The 20,377-nt window shown below is 56.3% G+C and overlaps 1 protein-coding gene across 3 annotated transcripts in view; it reads left to right on the top strand.

The window, feature by feature from the left end:
* The window catches only part of ADCY3 (adenylate cyclase 3), a gene marked incomplete at its 3' end in the record, with an annotated part of 85,614 nt that overhangs the window by 58,643 nt on the left and 6,594 nt on the right, over positions 1-20,377 (top strand). For all 3 annotated transcript variants that reach the window (XM_081254789.1, XM_081254790.1, XM_081254791.1), the window contains exons 4-15: positions 5,710-5,840; positions 6,232-6,343; positions 6,520-6,647; positions 7,961-8,119; positions 8,885-9,062; positions 12,079-12,198; positions 13,826-13,968; positions 14,129-14,290; positions 15,575-15,662; positions 16,507-16,623; positions 18,438-18,697; positions 18,992-19,057. In XM_081254789.1, coding sequence (XP_081110915.1) covers positions 5,710-5,840; positions 6,232-6,343; positions 6,520-6,647; positions 7,961-8,119; positions 8,885-9,062; positions 12,079-12,198; positions 13,826-13,968; positions 14,129-14,290; positions 15,575-15,662; positions 16,507-16,623; positions 18,438-18,697; positions 18,992-19,057 — 1,664 coding nt within the window. The remainder of the gene's footprint in view (positions 1-5,709; positions 5,841-6,231; positions 6,344-6,519; positions 6,648-7,960; positions 8,120-8,884; positions 9,063-12,078; positions 12,199-13,825; positions 13,969-14,128; positions 14,291-15,574; positions 15,663-16,506; positions 16,624-18,437; positions 18,698-18,991; positions 19,058-20,377) is intronic.

Here is a 20,377-nt window from a genome sequence, read left to right on the forward strand (position 1 = left end):
TGGTAGTTACAGACAAGCTGGGGTCAGGGTCACAGCTGGAGGCAACAGGAAGTTTTGTGTTTATTTCCAGTTTAAAACATACTTAAAGAAGCAGCAGCAGTATAACAACCATATAGCAATTTTGAAAAGCATGTGCAGTTTTCTCTTAATTCCATCTCTCACATTGTTACCCTCTTCTCTCTTGGATATATCCTTCTGCCATTATTTCGATGCATGTGCATCCAGCGTCACCTTCACAGAATACAATTTCATGTCTTGCTTTTCTCTCTCATCATTTTCTTGTAACAGTTTTCACCAATATCATTTTTAAGGTTGCATAATCTTCCATCCAGAGGATGTGTCACAATCTAATTAGCCATTTTCTGGGCATTTGGGCTGCTTATAGTTTTTTCTACAAGCGTAAGTGATGCTGCATTGAAGTTCTTACACATAGATCTTCTTACTTCTTTTGGATTATTTCTGTTGGATAAATTCCCAGAAGAGTCATTAATGGGTCAGAGGCTTAGAACATTTTTACGACTCCCAAAACATATAGCAACTGCTATTTTAGGGAGAGCAGGCTCTGCCTGTCTGCTGGGGAGACCAAGACACATCCCCCAGCTCTGGGCCCCGAGGATGCCCTGGGTGGCTCCTGTCCTGTCCACCCCTGTGCCCTCTGTGGGACCCACCAGGCAAGTGCACTTGGATCCTAGCCTCCTTCCTTCTCCAAGGACATAGATGAGGGAGGTGTTGGGGTCTTCAGCCTGGACTCTGAGAATGGATGTCAAGGATCCTCTGTGTGTGTGTGAGGATTTTTCTAGAAGATCCATCATTAGCATCATACACTCTTAAAAGAGGCCAGGATCCAGGAATGGGTTGAGAATCTCTGAACTGTAAGGGCAGACAAGGTCAGCATCAGTAGAGACACTGGTATGAAGTGGGTGTAGGTAAGGAAGGGGATGAGCACACCTGGGCGGGGGCCAGGGTCTCTGGAGAGGTGGCAGGTAGGTGAGGAGGGGGCGTTCCAGAGAGAGTGACACCAGAGCAGAGAAAAGCAAATAGTCCAGCTTGTCTACCCAGGAGGGGCCACCGAGGAGATCAGGGGGAGCTGGGGCCAGGAAGGCAGCTGGGTGTCACGGGGAGGAGGCCTCGGTGCCGCGGAGAAGCACGCGGGTGGGGAGCCATCCACGGTGTGAAGTTCAGACGTGGAAGGTGGCAGGGGGAGGGGAGCAGAGCCTGGCTGTCACAAAGGTCCTGGGGTTGCGGCGTGGGCCCGGCCACTCCTTCGCTGCCCACTTGGCCACTTTCTTGCCCCTGCCCTCCACCTACTAGAAGGTTCTTTCCTGTCCAGTCCCCTGACAGCTGCCTGTTGCATTTTTTCTCATCTGACAAATTGTTCTTTTTTCTGTGTACACCTACTTCTTATTTAAGACTCGTCTTATCAGAGTGACTTAAGGTGGACTCTGCCTGCTAACCTTTTGAGGTTGACCATAGGGTTGCCGTATACCACGTGGGTCAGTTGGTAGCCTTCATTTACAACCACAGCTGCTTTCTTGTTATTTGAAAATTTGACACTTAAGGGTTATCTGCTTTCAGAACTCGTCTATTCTCTCTTTTTTTAAAAAAACATTTCTTTATTTATTTGGCTGCACCAGGTCTTAGTTGCGGCACGCAGGTTTTTTAGTTGCGGCTCGCCAGCTCCTTAGTTGCGGCACCTGGGCCCCTTAGTTGTGGCATGCATGTGGGATCTAGTTCCCTGACCAGGGATCGGTCGGGCCCCCTGCATTGGGAGTATGGAGTCTTAACCACTGGACCACCAGGGAAGTCCCAGAACTCATCTCTTCTCCTGCAAAAAGTTACAGAATCATGTGATGCAAAAAGTGAAAATTCCCCACATGGCATCCCTAGAGATAAGCTCATGGCCTCCTCACTCTGTGGCTCTCCAAGGCACCTGGGTTCTGGGTGTCAGGGCTGCCCTGCTTTGTGCTTCCGCTGCTGCCTTTATCCTGCCCTGATTGACAGTACTGGAGTCCAGGCTGTGCTCGGATAGGGCAGTGCAGGTCACCTCCGGGGAGGCCCAGCTTGTTTCCAGGGAAATTGGGCCACGGGCACCTCACAGGGTCGGATTGCATTCTGATGTCCCCAAGGTTCCCAGGGAGCCGAGTGGCTTTTCTGGGAGGACAGAGTTCTGTGGAAGAGCCTGAGGCAGGCGTGGGAAAGGCCTGCTTGTGCCGGGGGTGGCTGCTGAGGCAGGCGGCGCCGCGCTGTGGCTTTCCTGATCCTCGGCGTCCTGTGGCCCCCCTCTGCTCTGCCCAGCCCGGCAGGCCCTGCCCACGCCCCTCACATGCCTGCCTCTTCCCTGCGTTGGCGTGTATCCCGCACGCACGTTGAGGGGAGAAAGGCTGAGATGCGCGTGGAAGGCAGGATCCTTCTTGGTGTCCCCTTATCATCCTGTCTGGACCAGACAGAGCTCACAGGGTCTGGCCGAGGGACCAAAAGGTTTCCTGCTGACCCTGACATCCCGCTGGAGCTCTTCATCGATAAATCTATGGCCAGCTTGGAAGCCCCAGGGGAAGTTTAGACCTTGTCTTTCTGAGACACCTTCTGTCTCAGTGCCTCAGTGACACTTCACATCAAGTGACACCAAGAACAGCTAAAGTATATGGAGCACTTGCCATGTGCGGACACCGTTTTAAGTGCTTTACGGTAACCAGTCGCTCAGCCCTCCTGTTTTACAGGCGAGGACGCCAGGGCACGGGGAAGTTTAATGATGGCCTGGCATCGCACGGCGAGTGGCAGGGCTAGGGTCTGAGCCAGGCGGTTGGACCCTGTCCCTGCCAGCCTGGCACGGGCAGGGCCACACGTGGGGCGGGCTGGGACCCCTGGGATTCCTGCCCCAGCCCTCACTGCCGCCCCCCAGCCTCGGCTCCTTTTCCCGCTCAGGACCCCAGCAGCTCTCGCCACAGGCCACCCTCGAGAGCAGGCAGGGCCTCGTGTCTCTGGCTTTTCTTGAAAATCCTCCCGGAGGCTCATCTTCTTCCCAAGCTGAGAGCTTTGCCATGGCAGCAGCTTTGCCACCTGCTCTGCTTGGGCTGCAGGGCCCCGGGAGGCTCGGTTGCTGCTTCCTGGGCTCAGGTGGAGCCAGGCAGGGCGCACTGGGGTTATTTTGGCTTCTCATTCCTGAACTGTAATGGTGCCATTCGCGAGGCTCTTAACAGTGGAAGAGACATTGCTGTGGAAATGGCAGGGTAATAGGAATAACCACTGTCCGTGCTTCAGGCTGGAGCCAGTGCCAGGCATGCTGAGCGCAGGGGGCTCACCTTGTTAGGGTGGTATTCACCGCAAGAGAGAGAACTGATTTTCCCTGTGGGAACAGATAGGGCACAGGGACCCACCTCCCTCTGTGATGGCGAGCAGGTGGGGGGCTCCTGGCCTGCAGACCTTCCTAGGAGGAGGAGAGAGGGGCCGCCCCTACAGGGGAGCTGAGGCCCCAGCCCTCTGGCTCAGTGGGGACAGAGGCCCAGGTACGACACCAGACCCTTGGGGGCCTCTTGGCTGCGCCCACCAGAGGAGAGGAGTCGACCTCTACACCTCAGGCTCCTACCCCAGAGCAGGTGTGTCTGAAAGACAGGTAGAGCTGGGTTTTCTGGCCTCAGGGCCCACTGAACACAACAAAGGGCAGGAGCGGGCAGGGCGGTGGCGGAGGTGTGTCCCCGCTCCTGTACCGCTGGGCTGGCCTCACTGCCGAGGCCCGGGACCTGCAGCCTGAGTTTCACTGTGGCCCCTGACCCCTGGTCAGACCCCAGGTGCCGAGGACGCGGGTCTTGGTTTTCTGGCCACCCCTCCTGCCCCAGGTAGCTCCCGGCCCCAGGTAACTGGACATAGCCCTCCCGGATCCGCGCGCCCCGCCCGTCCCCTCCTCCCCTTTCAGCGGCTGACCCTGCAGCACTGGCCTGGTCACCCGGAACTGCTCCATCCCGGGGTCAAAGGCTGCGCCCTCCAGCCACATCTCTTGTTCCCCCAGCCCCCTCTGCCTCCTTCTGCACCCACCCTTCTCCCAGGCCTCACTTCCCGCTGCCTCATCCCACGGCCTCGGTTTAGTCACTTCCTCTCCATTAGCGCAGTTCTCTTGCTCCCTTACCATTTCCATCCTGCAGACCTGCACCTGAGGTTCTCCCTCCAGCCTCTCCCACCGTCCTCCAGCGGGCACCACCGTCACCTCCCTCCCCTCCCGGGGGCACAGGGCAGTTCCTTCCCGACAAGTTGCCGCTGCCTGCGTTTCCCCCTCCTCTGACCCACCCTCCAGCACCACCGCCATCACTTGTCTCCTCTCTCCTGTTCCTGCTGCTGGGTCTAACCCGTGGCTTCTGAGCTACAGGCTCAGCCCGCTAGCCACCAAGCATCTGCCTGCAGGGCGGCCCTGCACGGGGCCCTCCAAGGCACCTCCTGGACCAGACTCCCATCTTACCCCGCCACCTCTCCCTCCTACTTTTGCCCGTATTTCAGAGAGTGGACCTCCCAGCCGGACACCCAGGCCGTGGCCCATCACCCCAGGTGCAGGCGGCACCAAGTCGCGGATCCTGCCGGCCCGGGGTCTTAGGCCGCCCGTCCTGCCCAGCCGGCCGCCCTCATTCGGGCCTGGCTCTGCCTGGAGAACGGCGGGGGCTCCTAACTGGCCTCCCTGCTTCCGTCTCTGCCCCACACCCTCTGCCTGGGCCCGTCGCTTCCCCAGCCCTCGGGAAGGACTTCCGATGCCTGGCCCGGCTCGAGAGGCCCTTCGGCGTCCGAGCCAGGGGTCGGCAGGCGCTTTCTGAATAGGGCCAGGTAGTACGTTTTTCCGGCTTTGTGGGCCATACGGTCTCTGTCACAGCCACCCAACTCTGCTGTTCCACCAAGAAAACGGCTGCAGACAATGGGCGAATGGGGCCGGCACGACTTGATTTGTGAACCGGGCAGCAGCCTGGTGAGGCCCCAGGTGGCGGTCTGCTGGCTCTGACCCAGCTGCGCTCTCCCGCCGCGCTGTGCGCTGTTTCCGCCTCTGCCCACACCTGCCGGCCCGAGGCTGGTGCAGTGGTGCCCGCCGCTCCCTTGGACAGGACGTCCTCAGTCCTCAAGCCTCGCTCCTAGGCAGCCTCCTTGACGGCCCCCCACGTCCGTCTGTCCTTCTGTCTCAGTGCTCTGCCGTCCGTTGCTCGTCTTAGCGCGGATCTCACCGCCCTGTGATGGGTGCGTTAGCGTCTCCCCCACGAGACCTGCAGCCCTTGGAGGGAGGGACTCACTGGTCTTTGTAGCCTGGCACCTAGCGTGGTACCTGGCACGTCGTAGGTCTCCAGTCACATTGAATCTGGATTCTCGAGTGATGGCCCTGTGCACGGTGGGGTGGGTCACACAGAAGCCCTGCCCTCAAGGGCACATGTAGGCACTGTCACCCTTCCTGTGGTATTGGCGATGCCTTGGAGGCACAGAGCCACGCCTGGGGTGCTTCATGGGTTTCTGAGCTCTGTCCGTGCTCTGAAGGTGCTCAGGTCACGATTCTGAGCCTGCTCAGGGCAGAAACCGGCCTGTCCTGGGCCTCTGGCTGCTCCCCAGTGAGGGGCGTGCACTGCAAGGTCTCTGCAGAGGGTCACCTGGCTCCTCCTGGCTGACGCCTGTCACCAGGATAAGGGCGTTTCTTCCCAGAGTGTCCGCGCCTGCCCCTGCCCACCCCACTCACTCTCTTCTCCCCCACAGGAGAACCTTATGCTTTCCATCCTGCCCAAGCACGTGGCAGACGAGATGCTGAAGGACATGAAGAAGGATGAGAGCCAGAAGGACCGGCAGCAGTTCAACACCATGTACATGTACCGCCACGAGAACGTCAGGTGCGCTGGCTGCAGGCCTGGGCTCTGAGCTCAGGACGGAGGCTTTGGGGGGGTCGGCGGAGCACTGCGGAGCTCGAGAGTCTTCCTGGGCACTGGAAACACGGCCACCCCACAGTGTGAGCCTCAGCCCCCGCGGGGGCCGCCTTGCTGCCAGATGTTGGGGCCTAGATGGGTCCCGTGGTCCAGGCCCGTCATTGTACAGACGCCACCTGCGAGATAAGCTAAACGCCGGAGCCCTGAGTGCGCCTGGCACGTGCCAGGGTCTCACCACTTCGGGGCTCGAGCAGGGACCTGGCCGCCTGAGGGCTGGAGCGGGAGCTGGCGGTGGGCAGCGTGGAGCCCGGCGTGCCGTCCGGGTCCTCACCACCGGGGCCTGCCTCCCCCTCCGCAGCATCCTCTTTGCCGACATCGTGGGCTTCACCCAGCTGTCTTCAGCCTGCAGCGCCCAAGAGCTCGTGAAGCTCCTCAATGAGCTCTTTGCCCGCTTCGACAAGCTGGCGGCCGTAAGTACCCTGACCCTCGCCCAGCTTTCCGGGGAGGGGTGGGGGGCGCCATCCTCATGACCTGGGCCTGCCCCTCCTCCTCCGGCTCCCAGGACTTCTGCCCACCCATCCGTCCTCTGCTTTCTTTGCCCCTTGCCCCCCCTTGCCGAGGAGGGACTCAGGACCTGCCCTTTCAGAAATACCACCAGCTGCGGATTAAGATTCTGGGCGACTGTTACTACTGCATCTGTGGGCTGCCGGACTACCGGGAGGACCACGCCGTCTGCTCCATCCTCATGGGGCTCGCCATGGTGGAAGCCATCTCGTAAGTGGGGGGAGCGTGGGTCCTGGCTCTGGCACCAGCACGCCTTCCGCGCTGCTCTGTCTTGGTGGGCCCTGTGCATCCCGAGGCCCCCGAGCCGGGCTCTTCAGGGGATGAGGTGGGTGTGGCAGGGTCAGTCCCAGGCTCTGGGAAGTCGGGCTAGGCTTACCTTCCTCACAGCTGAGGGAAACTGCAGCCTCCAAGGGATGCTTTTCTAGCTTTAGTCCACACTAGTTTTTTCTGCTGGAAGGTGCAGTCATCATGAAATTCTGCCCCCTTCCATTTGCTTTCTTTTCCTCCCAAGTGTCCCCCTGCATCTCTTCTCTCCGAGTTTTCTCATCATGACCCCCCAGGACAGGTAGGCTCAGAGATCTCCATGCCCATCTCTTGGATCAGGAAGCCCAAATACAGCAGTGAAGTGACTGCTGAGGTCACGAGATGTTTGGGCAGCAGAGATGGGACTGGAACCCTGGCTTCTGAGCTCCGGCCAAGGCTCCTGCCTGCACCACTGTGAGCCTCTAGGGTGGTGAACTCTGCCTCCCCGGCTCTTCCCCACTGCTGTCACTGCCCCTGTGGGCTTGGAGATCCCTGGGGGGCGGGGCAGGGGGGCAGGAGGGTGCTCCCTGCAGTCAACTCAAGGCCTCTGGTGGGCCCTGGGTGGTATCAGCTCCCCCAAGCCCCTTGCTGAGTCCAGGAATTGGGCGTGTGCTTCGCCACCATCTCCAAGGGGGTGGTTTTGCATTTTTACTGTCTTCCAGGTTAAAGCCCCCTCTAGGATTGGCTGGCAAGAAGCAGATGCTGCCTTTCCCCTGGGGCCATAGTTCAGGATTTAGAGACTCCTACCTCTGCTCCCATCACTGTTGGGCAAAGTGCTGAAATTCGTGTTTGTCTCCTCCTGGAGATCTCAAGCAAGGAACATTTTCCCTCTGCACACACAGCATGTAGTGCAGGGCCTGGCACATAGTAGGCACTCAGTGAAGGTCAGCTGCACAAATGAGTAAACGGTTGGTTGGAAGAGAACAGTTGGAGGTCGTCCCTCAGGGGCTGAGGGTCTCTGCTGTTTCCTGCCCCTCCATCCCCACCCCGAATCACACTGGCCTGTGGTTGCTGAATCTGGCCTTGGCCACTGCCTGCTGTAGCCCCAGCTGTGGGTGACCCAGATGTGGGCAGAAAGCAATGGGGGCAGCCTGTAGGCCCTGCAGCCTGGAGAGGAGGAAGGCTGTGCAGAATTCCTCCCGCTGGGGGGCTGGGGAGGGGGCTGGCCACCTGGCTGTGGGCAGGCCTGACCCCTCCTCCTTTCTGTGTGTGCCTGGCAGGTATGTACGGGAGAAGACGAAGACCGGGGTGGACATGCGAGTCGGGGTGCACACGGGCACCGTGCTGGGGGGTGTCCTAGGCCAGAAGCGCTGGCAGTACGACGTGTGGTCCACCGATGTCACCGTGGCCAACAAGATGGAGGCCGGCGGCATCCCCGGGTGAGCGTGCGTTCCTTCCTGGGGCCAGGGGAGGGGACCGTCCCATCCGTCCCTCAGGGTTGTGGCCCAGACGAGGGACAAGGGACCCTGAAGAAGCAGCCCTTCCCACCCAGGAGCAGTGTTCTTCTTCCAGGGTCTGCCTCCTGGGCCTTTCCTGCCTGGGGCTCTGCAGGAGTCTGTCCTCCTGCCCCCTTTACCCACTGTGGGGCCTCGGGGCTCTGAGGTCAGGGCTGGAGCTCCTTCAGTGTGCAGGTCACCCTGAAGGGCACTGTTAGCAGTGAGAGTCTCCTAACAGGCTCTAAGGCACCTGCACATCTTTGCTGAGTTCTTTACAGACTTGGCCAGTCAGGTGGGGCAGCCTCCACCCTCAGGGTGGACCAAGGATGCGGTGAAACCTTCCCCGCCTGGGTCAGGGGGCTTCCCTCGGAGGCAGTGACAGTTCTCTCCCTGGTGGTGACTCCCCAGAAATGGGTTATTACCCCCTGACAGGAGGTGTTGCAGCGGAGAATCACACCAGGTGGATGATAACCAGGCCTTCTGACCTTAGTGTTCAGAGCAGACTTCAAATTCCTTATCTCATTTGATACCCTCAGCAGCCTGAGGACAAACTGTCTAATGGATTGAACCGCTGAGGCTCAGAGAAGGGGAGGTGCCGGGCTGCCTACACAGCCACTTAGTGCCAGGACTTGCTCCGCCTCTGTCCCCAGGGGTAGGGCGGGGGCTGCCTCCGGGCCTGTGCTCAGGGCCCCTCTTCATGGAACCCAGGCGCGTGCACATCTCCCAGAGCACCATGGACTGCCTGAAAGGCGAGTTCGAGGTGGAGCCAGGTGACGGGGGCAGCCGCTGTGATTACCTGGATGAGAAGGGCATCGAAACCTACCTCATCATTGCGTCCAAGCCAGAGGTGAAGAGGACAGCCGCCCAAAATGGCCTCAGTGGCTCGGTGAGTCCTCCACCCACCCTGTGGGCTGGGGGAGGGAAAGGAAGGGATTGGAGGCGAGATTGTAGAAGAACTGGCAGGACTATGAGAGGTCCCGCTAGCTGCTGAGTGTTAGAGCAAAGGGTAGTACGAGGTAAATATTTCGTGCCCAGTGTGAAGTCTGAGCTACAGTAAATGCTCTAAAGAACTCAGAAAAGTAGGAAGCTGTCCAGAAAATTAGGAAATGTCACGGCAGAAAGTGGAGCCCCATGAAATGAGACTTGACCTTGTCACAAAATTATTGAGTCTTCATATTTTAAGAGTGCTAGGGGACTTCCCTGGTGGCACAGTGGTTAAGAATCCGCCTGCCAGTGCAGGGGACGTGGGTTCGAGCCCTGGTCCAGGAAGATCCCACATGCCGCGGAGCAACTAAGCCTGCGAGCCACAACTGCTGAGCCTGCGGGCCACAACTACTGAAGTCCGCGCGCCTAGAGCCCGCGCTCTGCAACAAGAGAAGCCACTGCAATGAGAAGCCCGCGCACCACAACGAGGAGTAGCCCCCACTCGCCGCACCTAGAGAAAGCCCGCGTGCAGCGATGAAGACCCAATGCAGCCAAAAATAAATAAATAAATTTAATTTTTTTTAAAAAGAGTGCTACATGCACAACTTCAATATATTCACTGGAACAGATGAACAATGCATCTTCTAAGCTATTCTACAAGATGGTGATTGACAATAATTTGAGAAATCAGCTACCTTTGTGAAGTGACGGAACATTTACCATTTCTGGCAAAAAACGTTTTTAGTACATTTAAAAATGCTGTTCCTTTAAAAAATTACCCACAAATTTGGTTGTACTGGGGACCACCTTGAAGTCACAGGGCAGCAGTCAGACGTATCTTTGTGACAACCACACTCATTCCTGTTCGTTCTAGTCTTGCATTTTCTCTATTTAATCAACCCTTGCACGGTGCGTCATGTGACTCAGGAGCTGTTCTTGGCACCTGACACCCCCGGGAGGGGTACGGATGCAGCCCTGGCAGCAGTGTCTTTATGAAGCTGGTGTGCAGGAGTCATTACTCAGTTTTCCAATTAGAGAAAAGTTGAGTTTGTGAATGTGTAGCTTAAAACACTAGCACAGAGGCTCTGGGTGAGTAGGAGTGGGGTCCGGGCTGTGGGCCATTGAGCCCCATGGCCTGGGTGATGCCACACAGGACAGGAGCACAGGCGACAGCTTCCAATGAATGGGAGTTAGACTTCCTCGTAAATTCTCCATCAGACAAATGAGGCGGCCTATTTCCCATGGAAACATGGGTGCTGTTCCCTTCAAAAGTAATTTTCCTGATGTTTTGGGGCAATCCAGGTTTTCAGTGTGTTGTAAAGTTGACTTGTAACTGTTTCTTAGTGCCCCTACCTAAAAAATGTAGATGTTGCGAAGTGGAAAAGCTGGGTTAAAGGTTCTGTACATTGAAAGTTTAACCCATGTGCCTGCTACTCACCTCCTGCCACCCTCCCTGTGCCTTTGCTGGCTCTTTCCTCATTTTTTTTCTTCGTTCAGTTGAAAGATGAACCCAGGGTATCTTATTGTTTTAATCGCATTTCTTTAGTTATTAGTAAGATGGGACACTTTTTTTTTTTTTTTTTTTGCGGTACGCGGGCCTCTCACTGTTGTGGCCTCTCCCGTTGCGGAGCACAGGCTCCGGACGCGCAGGCTCAGCAGCCACGGCTCACGGGCCCAGCCGCTCCGCGGCATGTGGGATCCTCCCGGACCGGGGCACGAACCCGTGTCCCCTGCATCGGCAGGCGGACTCTCAACCACTGCGCCACCAGGGAAGCCCTCATTCAGTTGTTTTAAATGCCATCTCCGACAACTCCCAAATTGAGATCTCAGCCCCAACCGGCATCCCTGCACTAAACTTGGAGCCGCGTGTGCCTCTCCATCTGTGTACATAACAGGTCCAAAGCTGATCTCCTGAGCTTCTCTCTACCCTAAAACCCGCTCTTGCTCAGTCTTCCCCATCTCAATCAGTGGCAACTCCGTTCTGTTAACTGCTCAGCCCCAAACCTTTGGAGACATCCTGACCCCCTCTACAATCCATGAGCCCCTTCCTGCACGCTGTAGCTCTCGCCCCGCTCTCCTCACACCCTCCTTCGGTCCCCATCTCACTCAGAGGAAGAGCCAAAGTCCCCTGAGGTCAGGAACCCCATCCAGCAGGTCCTCACCGCCCCACCCCTTTCACTCACTGAGCTCCGGCAGCACCGCCCTCCTGGCTGCCGCTCAGACACTCCGGGCCTCCAGCCCACTCCGGGCTTCCGCCTGCTGGAACCCGTCCCTGAGAGCCGCGTGATGTGCTCCAGATCTTCACGGAAATGTCATCTTCATGGTGACACCTCCCCCAACCCCTTACAGTCACTCCCCAGCGATCCCTGTGTCCCTTGCCTACTCCACCTCTCCAGAGCACTGCTCTCTGACCTTCTGTAATCATTTACTTCTTTACTTTGCTGATGTCCGCCCATCCTCACTAGACGGTGGGCTCTGAGGTTAGGACATTCTGTGTCCCCAGGAGTTAGAACAGTTCCTGTCACACAGTAGGTACCCAGTAAATACTTGGTAAATGAATAAATGAGCTGTTTTCCTGTATAGAGTAGTGTTTTTCCTTGACAGAGTAAATTAAATAATCATTGGGGAAATTGGTTTATGGAATTTATTCAGACTTTTGGAAGGCATTTGACAGGGCTCGACCCCAGAAAAGATCTCTGTGAATCACTGTGTCACTGAGTTACTGTTTTAAAAATAGGAGTTAGAACAATAAGGTCTTTCTCTGCTTAGAAAAGTTCTAATACTAGAAATGGATACTAGAAAATTACAGCGTTTTAAAATTGATGGTCTAGAGAAGGAACTGAATAGTGAGATTTCTAAGGTTACAAGGCCTCTGAACTCTGGTGGGAAGATTCCAGATTGAGAGTAGACGAACCCCGCGCTGGGTGGGCATCTGGCAGTGCCTGGGGGCTCCTGATGGCCACTCCCTTCTGCTGCAGGCTCTGCCGAACGGAGCGCCACCTTCCTCAAAGCCCGGCTCCCCTGCCCTCATTGAGACCAAGGAGCCTGACGGGAGCATCCACACCAGTGGCTCCACGTCCGAGGAGCCAGATGCCCAGGTACGTGCTGGGTGAGGCCCGGGATGGCCTGGCCCCTAGCCTGGCCTCTGTCTTTGGTGGCTGTGTAACCTTGGGCTGGTCACCGCCCCGCCCCCTGGCCTCACTGTCTTCTCGTCAGTTACATGGGGTGGAGGTGGCTGAGGTCAGAAGGGGTGCTCACCTCCGAGGCCTTGTCTGGCCCCCATGCCCCAGAATCCTAGAGATCTGAGGGCAGTGAGGACACCCACGGAAATTTCTCTAGGATCCAGGGCTGTTTCAGAAGTGACACCAAAGGGCTGGGCTCACCTCTCTGGCTAGGTCCAAACCCCACAAGTCCTGTGCACAGATGAGGGGTTTCCAAAGGAACGAACAGGCTGGCCCCCTGAGGATGGGGTGCACCTTGGGAGAGCGTCCAGGATCCATCCACTACTAAAGAGCTTCCTGAGTATATCCACCGACAGAGGCCAGTGCTGAGACGGGTCTCGGCCTCGCGGAGGCTGCCGTGAGCTGGTCGGCCACACCGCTAGTCTCGCTGCAGGGAAGACAGAACTGCCCCGTGCCTGTAGATCAGGTGCTGGAAGACAAGAGGGTAGAGGGCTGAGGATAAACTGGGTTTTCCTTGAGCACCACAGCACTCAGTAACTTTTCCCTGTTGTGAGTTTCTTGATCGAAAGTGTTAATACAGGCTCAGTGTAACTCACTAACAAGAAGGACGCAGAGGCTTAGCAGCCTGTGATTTCTTTCTATCCTCACAATTAGCCAGTGTCGCACTGCTCCCGATACGCTTCGGGGACAGAGGTTCCTGGTGCTGGAACAGAACATCCACATCACGTTACAGAGAAGAAAATTGGGGCTGGGGGGACATGGATTCTAGGGGGTCAGACTCAACCAGCGGCACGCCTGAGCTTAAGCCCGGGGTATCTTGATTCTGGCTTCCAGATACACTCTTAGACCCGTTCAAACAGCTCTCATCAGCCCATTCCCAATTGTTATTTGGGCTGATGGCTGTGTAATCATAGTCTGGATTCATGTGTTTGGAGCGGAGGCTTTTCCTTTGTGACCAGGAATAAAACTGGTGGGGGGTTCCCCAGTGCTCCACCCCACTGGTAATAAGGATGTTATCTTCTCTCCATAGCTTTTCCCCCTCAGGTCTTCCTCCCCCAAGTGAGCCAGATCTGAGCTCCTTTAAGAGCGCCCTTAAGCATAGGGTTGGGGGTCTTTTACATCCCCAAGGATGCTGAAGGGTATGGTGTGTGACACCCCCATCCTCGTAGCAGGAGGTGCCGGGACCCCGCTGACCCAGCACAGTCTCAGATTCCAGGTCTCCCACTCGGGCACCTGGTGGCTGCTCCCCACGCTGCCATTAGTGGGCCATCACTGCAGAGCTTCTGTTGGGGGCCACAGGGCCTGGGACCTGGAATCCCAGGGAAACCAGGAAGGGACTGTGGCTTTTGGGTCCACACCCAAGCAGGACGGAGCCACGTGAGAGCCCTGGGAAGACGTTTCCCGAGAAACGATCTTGAGAGTCAAGGGGCTGGTGCTCGTGTGATCCCTTTAGTTCCCCTTCCCCCCACCACCACCCTGTCTTTCCCCAACTTCTCCCCCCTCCATCCCGCCTGCCCCCCAACTCTGCCACACTGCCTTGCAGGCTGACAACCCCTCATTCCCCAACCCTCGCCGGAGGCTGCGGCTTCAGGACCTGGCCGATCGCGTGGTGGACGCCTCCGAGGACGAGCACGAGCTCAACCAGCTGCTCAACGAGGCCCTGCTGGAGCGGGAGTCCGCCCAGGTGTAAGCGGCCCCTCAGGCAGCTGGCCCCTGGCCCTTGGCACGTGCCTTGTCTGGCCCCAGTGTGGGGTCCAGGAAGTCAGTCGTCGTAAATAACGGCCCCTTCCTGGCAGGCGGAGACAGATGTGATGTTTGCATCTCATAGGGCTTGTTTGCACTGCAGAGTGAAGAAGAGAAACACCTTCTTCCTGTCCATGCGGTTCATGGACCGCGAGATGGAAACCCGCTACTCGGTGGAGAAGGAGAAGCAGAGCGGGGCCGCCTTCAGCTGCTCCTGCGTCGTCCTGCTCTGCACCGCCCTGGTTGAGATTCTCATCGACCCCTGGTGAGGGAGGGGCAGCGCAGGCCCTGACAGCCAGGGGAGGGCGGACGGTGACGAGCTTCCTAGGCCAGAGGCCTGCGGGGTGTGGGCCTCAGCTGGAGCCTGACGCAGGGGCGCAGGCTCTGTTCCTTGGCCCCCGTCCCCCGGAGCAGCCCCCGGGAATGCTGGGACTGCGCCCTGGACCCCCTTCCTTCTCTCTGCTCCTGGGTCCTAGAATAGCACTCGCGTCAAAGTGGGGGTCACACCAGGGTTGAGAAGGCTGAGGGAGGAAGGGTCCGGGGGGCTGGAGACCTTGGCTGGGTGGGTCCGAGTGGCTCTGGGACAGGGAGACAAGGAGAGAGGACGGGGACGCTCCTCAGTCTCGGTCACCACGGCTCATCGGCTCCCTTTCTTGGCTCCTGTTATAAAAGACAGATTTCAGGCTCTGGGTGCGGACTGGTCTCTCTCACAGCAGCAGGTCCTCTGGGGCCAGGCTGGGTGTTCTGGAATCCGTGCCCCGTCTGCTGAAGCCCAGCTGAAGGATGGCTGCCCCTCCCTCCCCTTCTCCCCGTGGCCGGTCAGCAGCTCCCTCCAGCTCAGGGATTCCCCGCCAGAAAAGAGGGGGTGTGGAGCCCTCTTCTGATCACAGTTTGGGGAACTTAAAGAGCCTTGGACTTGTCACACGGTCCTAGGTTCTGGACTCGGCTTGCTCACTTATTTCTTCTGTGACCTTGGGCGCATCACTAAGGGTTCCTGGGGCATCCGTTAACTCATCTGTAAAGTGAAAGATGATGATGAGGATGATCTGAAGATAATAAAACCTGCCCTCACTAACTCAGAATTGTTGTGAGGACCAAATTCATTCATTCACTTCACAGATATTTGCTGTCTACTTTGTGCCTGGGGCTGAGGTCTGGGGAGACAGCGGTGAAGGCTGTAACCCTCAGCAGCCCTCGGCAATAAGCGGCTCTGTTCTGTGCTCGCCCCTCTCATCATTGCAACGCGGCAGAGTGCTTGTTCCTAAGAATCCCTTCCCAGGTTTTACTGGGCTCTGCCCAGGGCATCTGTGAGTCTGTCCTTCTTTAAGAAATGTCCCAAAGAACAGTTACAGCTGGGGAGGGTCCCATGTCCCCAGGCCCTGCACACAGCCGGCAGCAACTCCCTGGTATCACATGGGACTTCTTGGGTACAGGCTTGTGCCTTGCTTAGGGGGCCTGCCCTCTGTCTCCCTTCCTTTACTGTCCTGGCCCCTGACCCAGCCCACTACTCCCTCTGGTCCTCTCCCGGGTTGTTTTCTCTCTCTTACAGGCTGATGACAAACTATGTGACCTTCGTGGTTGGCGAGGTCCTGCTCCTGACCCTGACCGTCTGCTCGCTGGCTGCCATCTTTCCTCGGGTAAGAAGCACTTTTCCTTTTGGCTCAAAGCCGTCTGGAAGTGAGCATCGCTCCCTGTGAGAGTGGGTATTGATGGAGTTGTGTCCTGTGAGATCCTGACAAGTAGAGGACTGCCATGGGGGTGGCTCAGGCACTTATCCATTCATTCATTTACACACGTCTTCATTAGCGGCTCTGCACCCACTTTGGGCCAGGCCGCGGAGCGCGCGTGGGTGGGTGAGCCAGAGTCTACATAAATGGGAACCTGTGTAGAAGAGCAGTGGAGGCCCAGCTAGAAGGCGGAATGGCTCCAGTTGTGAAGGACCCTGAAAGCCACACACAGGGATTGAGACTTTCTCCTATAAGCACTGGGTGCCAGGCAGAGTTTTTGATTAGAAAAAAAAGGGAAAAGCAGCATTTTAGGAAAATTGATCTGGCAGGTGGCTTGTGAGTAACTTGGGGGATTTAGGTACACTGACCCAGGGAAAGCAGGAGTAAGTAGCCAGGCGAAGACGGCCGGCCCTGAAAATTCTCCCCTAACATGGCTTTGCCGCCCAGAGACAGTGAGTGGACTGCTGCTGCTGGTGCTGCCCACAGGCTCAGGCCGGTCGCCACGCAGCTCTGGGAAGGGCTCTGATATCTGGCAGCCATGGTGTGTCACCTGCACATCCAGCAGGACGGGCAGACAGATCCGGGATCCGCGCGCCCTCTCAGTTGTGCCGCAGCCAGGTTTTGGTTGACGCACACACGCGGCACTACTTTCCAGGTTCCTGGGAAGTATGGGAGCAAGCGGAGTGGTTAGCAGTCATGTTTACAGGGGGGAAGGCTGTCAAGACACAAGGGCCTGGGAATTCCATCCTTGTAGGCCTTTCCTAAGAAGATCGTGGCCTTCTCGACTTGGATCGACCGGACACGCTGGGCCAGGAACACCTGGGCCATGCTGGCCATCTTCATTCTGGTCATGGCAAACGTCGTGGACATGGTGAGCCCCTGCTGTCCTGTTGAAGGGACGCCCACTCTTAGAGGAGGCTTCTGGATTAGCCTGCATGAGCAGTTGCCGGCCCATTTCCCCACCCCCCGTAGACACAGGTGTGGAGTGGCGCTTAGGTTCCTAAACGATCATCCTGGCCAAGCGGCGGGGCCTCCTCCCCGGGATGCCTCGTCTTCCCCAGTTCCTTGCTCTCCCCGGGTCCAGGAGCCCAGCGCCAGGCACCAGCTCCTTTCTGGGTGGTTTACATCTGTTGTCTCATTTAATCTCTGTAACAATCCCGAGAGGTCGGTATCATCTGTAGTTTCATATGAAAAAATAATGCTCAGAGAGGTTAAATCCCTTGTTGTAGGTCACACAGCCAGTAAGTAACAGAGGGGAGAATTGAAGCAGTTCTAAATCCCCGTCCTGTGTTTTCTCTCTCCATGTCTCACTGTTCAGGGGCCCCAATACTCCTAAGCTTTCTGTGTATCTTAAGTATTCCCTACAGTGTGGCTAGCATCAGGCATCCATCAGGACGAGGGAGGTAAACCGGCTCCACCAGAGGAGCGCTCCTGTTTGGCCTTCATCCATTTGAACAAGGCCACACCTTCCAGAGGTGGGTCACTGGGACGGCAGGTTCACTGAGCCCAGATGGCTAGCGGTAGACGAAATCTTCTGCTCTGCGGTCCTCAGTTCATGCGGGTCCCGTGAGGGGGCATCAGAGGCTTTCTTGGGGAGAAGGGATGGCAGTGGGAAGCCACCAGCCAGTTGCTGAGCACTGGGCACTTGGAGCTGTCGCTGGTGCTCTCTGGTCAGGCCTCCCAGCGCCCTTCAATGTTGGTAGTACTGTACTAGATACACTCTCTTAGAGTCCTGATTTTTGCAAATATAATGTTATATTATTTGCTTTATTATCTTTAACAATTGAAGCATGGGAGGAAAGTCAGCATGGAGACTTACTCTGGTAGCAGTATACGTGAGAAGCCCTAGGGCCAATTGATCCAAAGTCCAACAGGAATGGACTTAGGAGCTCCAGAACCTGACATGCCCAGGGGTTGCTGGTGGCCACAGGGCCGGGAAGAAAAGGCCTGGGCCCCTTGCGGGTCAGGACACCCCCCTGGAGCCTGGTGCCGAGGTCTGGGGGCCACTGTTTGACAGGGTCATGGACACTGGCAGGACATCTGGAAGTCCTGTGGAGGGGAGAAAAACTAGGGAGGTGTGAAGCTTTCCACGTGCTAGACTCACATGCTGAGAGCCTCCCCAAAGCCAGACAAGCGCCAGTGGGTGAAAATGAAGAAAAGTAGGTTCGATTCGGTTTATGGATGCACTTTCCATTGACCACGTCTGCCCAGCAGTGGGACCGGCGACCAGACTCCAGAAATGAAGGGTCTGTGAGTGGAGACTGGCTGCCGTCGCAGTGAAGCTCTCAGGGGTGGCCTGGCTGGCTCATGGCCCCTCCGGAAGCAACAGAGTGCTGTGGGCAAGTGCATGTTGGGTTTGAAACCTAACGAGTGGACTCCTGGTTCTGGCTTTGCGGCTTGCTAATTGCCCCACTTTGGGCAAGGGCGGCCTCTCCGAATTTTCCCTATGATGGTGGCAACACTAAAATACTCAGAGAATTTTCATGACCATCAGAGGAGTTAATGGTAAAGCTCTTAGCAGGAATTAACTGCCTTTTGTATTACTGTCCCCTGGTAAATTTTTCTTCTTTCTCGGTGTTTCTGAGGGAGCCGTGGGAGGTGGCAGCTGCCACAGCCCCGCCTTCTCTGACCAGTGTCTGCTGTCCCCTTGCACCCCACGCTCTCCCCTACGGTCCTGGCCTCCAGCTTAGCTGTCTCCAGTACTACATGGGACCCACCAACGGCACCTCAGGGGTGCAGATAGAGGACGGCTGCGTGGAGAACCCCAAGTATTACAGCTACGTCGCTGTGCTGTCCCTCATCGCCACCATCATGCTGGTGCAGGTCAGCCACATGGTCAAGCTGACACTCATGCTACTCATCGCAGGGGCTGTGGCCGTCATCAACATCTACGCCTGGCGCCCCATCTTTGATGAATACGACCGCAGACGCTTCCAGGAACACGAGTAAGATGAAGCCTGTTTGGGGATCTGCATAGTCTCCTTCCTCCCACCCCCCAGGCCCCGTTTCAAGGTCATGGGTCTGCACTGAGCTGGCCGTCTGTCTCTAGGGCTCATCCACGGCTTGTATGGGAATCAGGGTTTGTGGTTTCTCACAGACGGGCCACTGGTTGGCTGTGATCCCAGGACACATCCTTCCCCTTCTTGAGGAGTTGAAGACCTGGGTCACCTCAGTGTTTGGCTGGGCACCAGTCTCTTGTACCCGATGGGGCCTGAGTGTGCTATTATCTGTCCCAACAGCTTTCCGATGGTGGCCTTAGAGAAGATGCAGGTACTTTCCAGCCCTGGGCTCAATGGCACTGACAGGTAAGGGTGACCGCTTTCCCGTCCTGGTCTGTGTTTTCGGCCCCTTTCTTCTAGAGGCAGGGAATACAACAGGCCAAAGCCCCATGGTCTCATCCTTCCAGAGGCACGTGACGTGGGATAGTCAAGCCGGAGAAGTGAGTGTGTGTTTCTGTAGGAGACTGCAGCAGACTTTAGTGCTCATCTGGCCACGCTGGCCTCTCCTGAGTCAAAGAGAGCGAGGCCTGAGCAGTGTGGTTTAGAGGGTGGGATAGAGAGGCTGGGCTGAGGTGAAAAGAGGAGCAGCCAAATGGAGGACAGCTGCGTTTACCGGCTGGAAGAGCAGACAGCAGAAACAGGAGCAGGAAGGAGCACTATTGCGTTCAAACTAGAACTGGATTCTGAACCCTGCGCAGTGATTCTCTGTGGGGCCTCAGGCAGGCCACTTTTCCTGAGTCTCAGTTTTCATCTCTTGAAGAGGATATCAGACTAGAAGTTCTTCAAGGTCCCTTCTAGCTCTAAAGTTTTAGAATTGTATTGATTCAGTGACTTGACCAGGCTTTTAAGTAAGTTAAAAAAAAAAAAAAAAAGATGACCTAACAGAAGGTGGGTAGAAGACTTGAAGAGCGTTTCACAAAAGAAGAAATCTAACTGGGCACTAATAAATGAAAGGCATTCAGGTAACCGAGGTCATGCAAATTAAGACCACTGTGAAAGACCATCACACCCCTACCAGTTTGGCGAAAATTAAGAAGTCTGATGACATCATGTATAATGATGGTAATGCATACATTCCTGGTGGGAGTATAAACTGGTACAGCCATTTTAGAAAACAATTTGGAGTTAATAAGTACAGCTGAAAGTAGACCTATGACCCAGCAATTCCACAGCTATGTGTACACCTTAGAGAAATGAATGCACATATATATGTCCCAGGATACATGTACAAGAATGTCCACAGTTGCACTGTTCATAATAGCCACACACACCTACAAACATCCAAAACAAATGAGAACGACCCAAATGACATCAACAATGAACAGATATATAAATCGTGGTATAGTCATGTAATAGAATACTGTACAGTAGTGGAAATGATGTACAGCTCCACACAGAAATACACAAAAGCATGGTGGAACTGTGCCCTCATCCCATCACTGAGATGTTAGTTAGTCTCTCCCGTCTCCAGATTCCTAGATGGTTGCAGCTACTTCTCTGATCAGTCAGGTGATGCAGTGTTTATTCAACATCTGGCGAGCATCCCCGAAGGCCTGATGTGGATTCCAAGTGCAGCCGGGAGGAGCCAGGAGTTGGCTGGCTGTTAAGACAAAAACCCAATGATTT

The sequence above is a fragment of the Mesoplodon bidens genome (assembly GCF_964165515.1).
Source record: "Mesoplodon bidens genome assembly, chromosome: 14".
Taxonomy (NCBI): Eukaryota; Metazoa; Chordata; class Mammalia; order Artiodactyla; family Ziphiidae; genus Mesoplodon; species Mesoplodon bidens.